Source organism: Crinia signifera, chromosome 19 (assembly GCF_055691185.1).
Source record: "Crinia signifera chromosome 19, ASM5569118v1, whole genome shotgun sequence".
Classification (NCBI taxonomy): domain Eukaryota; kingdom Metazoa; phylum Chordata; class Amphibia; order Anura; family Myobatrachidae; genus Crinia; species Crinia signifera.
Genome location: NC_139226.1, coordinates 38,890,891 through 38,895,288, shown reverse-complemented (window position 1 = coordinate 38,895,288; position 4,398 = coordinate 38,890,891). Strand labels below are relative to the sequence as shown.

At 45.3% G+C, this 4,398-nt stretch overlaps 1 protein-coding gene across 1 annotated transcript; it reads left to right on the top strand.

Annotated features, from left to right (window-relative positions):
- The first annotated feature begins 1,213 nt into the window (after positions 1-1,213).
- Positions 1,214-2,954, top strand: LOC146041801 (uncharacterized). Its single transcript, XM_083161693.1, has 2 exons — positions 1,214-1,628; positions 2,377-2,954. The coding sequence occupies exons 1-2, from the start codon at positions 1,317-1,319 to the stop codon at positions 2,947-2,949; spliced, it is 885 nt and encodes a 294-aa protein (XP_083017819.1). The 5' UTR covers positions 1,214-1,316; the 3' UTR covers positions 2,950-2,954.
- The last annotated feature ends 1,444 nt before the right edge of the window (positions 2,955-4,398 follow it).

The window sequence follows — 4,398 nt, the reverse complement described above, 5'->3', positions numbered from 1 at the left end:
CCCTTGCCTTTTGACATATTGCAATCTACTCCAGTGGAGGAATATGTGAACTTTATTATTAACAATTCAATTCCTGATTCACTAACTAGTGCCGACATCAAAGAGGCTTCTTCTCTAGAGAAATTTTTTTTTAGCAGTAAAACATTGCATTACGTCCAATGATTGGCGACTGGGACCGTTTTTATTTTCAACTAATGAGGAATAAGACTTATGAACACTTCATAAACATTGTCAAGAACTTATGCTGGGTACACACCAGGACGACTAGGGCCCGATTCTGTCAATTTAGATCCAATTCCGACCGGTTGTATGCAGATTGTATGTACTATCGTGTGTTTTTGACATTTATTTGATCCGATTCCGATCCAATGCGCGTACACGCCACTCGTTTGGTCGCATCTTTGGTCCTACGTGCTGCAGGTAGGATCCGGCAATCCCAGGCCGACCAACCGTCAATCGTATGCAGATCGTGAGTGTTTTTTGCCTCCTCCGTCGTCCGTCCGTCGGTGCGTCCGTCGTTTGATCCAGCCTATTTGAGTGGCATTTCCTAAACACTCCCCCGGCGCCATGTTTTTCCACATAGCAAACAGTGCTGGCGTAGCAGTTGGACTCTCCTTCTTGTCTCATCTCCCAGAACAACAACCTGGTATGTTTGCACTCCCAATGCTCTCCTATGCATGCCCACTGTTGCCACCAATGTATATAGTGTGTATAGAGCACTGGTTTGGCAACCGTGCACCCGACCATGTCACTGTTTGCTCGGGTGGGCCCCATGTGTGTATATATACATATAACCATTGTCCACCATTGCAGTATTCCATGCACTCCTCTCCGCTAGGCCCCATTCACCTGTGTTTGTGTATATATAGATATATACATATAACCATTGTCCACCATTGCAGTATTCCATGCACTCCTCTCTGCTAGGCCCCATTCACCTGTGTGTGTGAATAGCAATCTGCACAATAAAATGTATAGTGGTTTTCATAAAATTTTATTAACATTTTAAATACTTATAACATAAGAACTAGGTAAACTGGTAACTATAACTATAAAAATTTAAATATGAAACAAAACATTGATATAACTATAACTATAAAAATTTAAATATGAAACAAAACATGGATATAACTATAACTATAAAAATTTAAATATGAAACAAAACATGGATATAACTATAACAACTAAAATGGTTTTATCTTTTTACAGTGCCAATGTCCAATGCAAAGGAACAAGAGTTTTTAGAAGGGTTTATTGAGAAATATCGTTCCCATGAATGCCTGTGGCGAACAAAATAAAAAGAGTATTCGAACAAAATGAAAAGAAACCAAGCCTTGGAGGATTTGGCTCGCTACAGTCTCCCATTTCACCCAGAGGCCAATGTTGAATGGGTGCGGAAACACATCCAGAATCTGCGCACGGTGTTCTTAAAGGAACACAAGAAGGTGGAGGCTGCAAAGAAGTCTGGTGCTGGAGTCGACAAGATGTATCAAACATCGCTCTGGTACTATGATAGGTTGACGTTCACCCTCAGCCAGGAGTCGATGAGGACAGGAGTAGTCCTGATGGTCGAACAGGAAAACCAAGAAGTCACGGCGCAGGAGGAGGAGAATTCGCAGTCTGCATCGGTGAGTCTATTTTTTTGGCTATCTAATTGATTCCTCCTGCCAATCCACAGCCCCCTCCCCATTAAAGTAGGCCATGTACTCTTCCCTCACCTGTTTGGCTCGTGCACTCCCTGTGTAGTGTTGTGTTGGGGTTTGCAAGGAGGATATCCGTGACAACCCAGTCAATTTTGTCCACCCTCAGGTTAATGGCAGTGTGGAAAATGCGAAACCGGCTAGCCAGGATGCCAAAGGCATTTTCCACAACACGCCGTGCCCTGGATAGCCTGTAGTTAAAGATCCTTTTGTCATGGTTCAGGCCCCTTTGCGCATATGGCTTCATGACATGCTCGTGCAGGCCAAAAGCCTCATCTGCCACAAACACAAAGTTAAGCCCCTGTTTAGTTTCCTGGACAGACGGCAAGTGAAGGGTGTTCGCTATGAGCCTTTCGTAGCACTTTGTGTCCTTGAAAGTGCCACCATCCGATGCACGGCCATTCCTTCCTACATCCAGGAAGATAAACTCATAGTTCGCATTAACAACAGCCATTAGTATAATGCTAAAATAGCCCTTGTAATTAAAGTAGTATGAACCACTATTGATAGGCTGGGCTATGCGGACATGTTTGCCATCAATGGCTCCACCGCAATTTGGAAAGTTCCATCGCTGTTCAAACTCCTCTGCGATGACTTTCCATTCATTCACGCTGGTAGGGAACTGAAATTAGAAGTAAATAGAATTGATTAGTAAACATGTTCAATTTTTTTACAGCTTGGTGACTACCCACCTGCAACCCCAGACCTATCTGTCCTATCTGATAATGCATGCACATCGAGCGAAGCTCCTACTCCGGCACGCACTCCGCCACCCACCCTGGAACCCACTCCACCACTCCCCTGTGCCAAAAAAATGCGTGGCAAAGGAAAAAAAGGAGAAGCAGCAGCACATGAAGAATTTATGATGCGGGCACAGCGAGTCCTGCAAAGAAACCCGGACAAACATGACAACTACTTCACTTATGTGGCAGAGTGTGTTCGCAACATGGCTCCGGACCAGCAACTTACTTTTGAAAAGTTATGCATGGAGTTGGTGTATAATGGCAGTTTAGGGTATCTCAACAGTGGCACTAAAATAGTTGGCATGGGTAGTGCACCAGACACACCACTGTCATTAGAATCACCAGTGCCTACTCCGCCTGCCACCGTACCAGGCCAGTCGAGCACAATTCCAACACATACCCAGTCAACACCTACACAGCTTTCTCAACCCCCCCAGTACCGTCAATTCTACAGTTCTTTACTGATAGAAGATCCAGAGTCTCCTGTTTTTGAGGATCTGTCTTAAAAAATAGGCTAAACGCTCCTCACTGCATTAATACACTGAGCTGCTGTATTTTGTGGAGTAATTGGATACACTCCATTCATTGCTCCAGGGTGTATTTGATAGCACCGATCTGACAAAAGATACTGTTCAGTTACACCTTGCTACTGTATGCTCTCATGGAAAAGATACATGGGACCTTCCTCTTGTGCGACACCCGAGTAGGAGAAGATTCTAAGGCTTTATAACAGCAGTACACAGCTGATTTACTGTATTATCAGGTTTATTTTACGTACAGTATAGTGCTACAGGGGACATTTGGGAGGAACTCAATTAGCAGTGAAATAGAGTGGTAGTCTCAGGTATTTAACATCTGGGGCTATTCAATTAAACCCTCTTTTTCTTATCCAGTGAAAAACTCATGTCAATCTTTTTGACTGTGGACCTTCCCATTGTCGACCTTACAGATGTAGCGCCGCTCATTCAGTGCTGGGGATCGCCAGACCACCCCCACTGTCTAGCGGAAGCTCGCGTGTCCCAGTTTCCTGTTGGTGGGGGACGGGAATCCTGCCCTTCTAATCTTCATGGAGACAGGCAGGGTTAGGGGGGGGGGTGAGCAGGAAGGTGGGGGACCTCGTTGGGGACAGGTGGCAAGGCGGCGGGGACCAGGGGGGGAGCTCCGTTGTAAGGGGACGCACATGCATCTCGTGCACGCGCGTCCCCTTCCGGTGACTGTCGGGGGCTGGTGGTAGAATTCTACTGCCAGCCCCTGCAAGGAAGAGGGACACGCCATCTGTATGCTTGCATCGACCTTCCGACCCTGACGATCTTGGCCATGTCCCACTAATTTATGTGTTGACCTAAGACATGTCGGCCTTTAGTGGTCGAGCTAATGTATGTTGACCTTCAAAGTCAGAGCCAGATTAAGGTCTAAATGGGCCTGGATCTGAAAATGATCAAGGGCCTATTATGCGCAATAATAGGGGTTGTGGCCAGCACCTAATAATGTGGGGGGCGTGACCAGTGTTCTGTTTGGGTGGTCTGCTCATGGGTGTGTCTCTATTTGTGTAAATACTTTCAACTAATTATATATGCCTGGAAAAGGCAGGGGGCTGGCATAAGAAAAATGCAGGGAGATATATTGGCGGGTGCCCTTCAAAGGCACCCGCAGGATGCCGATGTCCTAAGATACTTGCGGGGTGAGGCAGCACTCCAGTCATAAAAAAATACTGAAAACCGAAACTTGGTAGACAATATGTCAGCACCTTTTATGTGGTAACCTAAGTTTACCACACCATATATCCCTATACAAATCATGCAACACAATAGTAACCCCTTACACATTATGCCACATGGAATGAGACAAATTTCACACCGATTGAGCAAAATTCACACTATGGCACACAGATTAAGTCAAAATTCACGTTATGCCACACAGATTAAGGCAACATTCACATTTTGTCACATGGATTG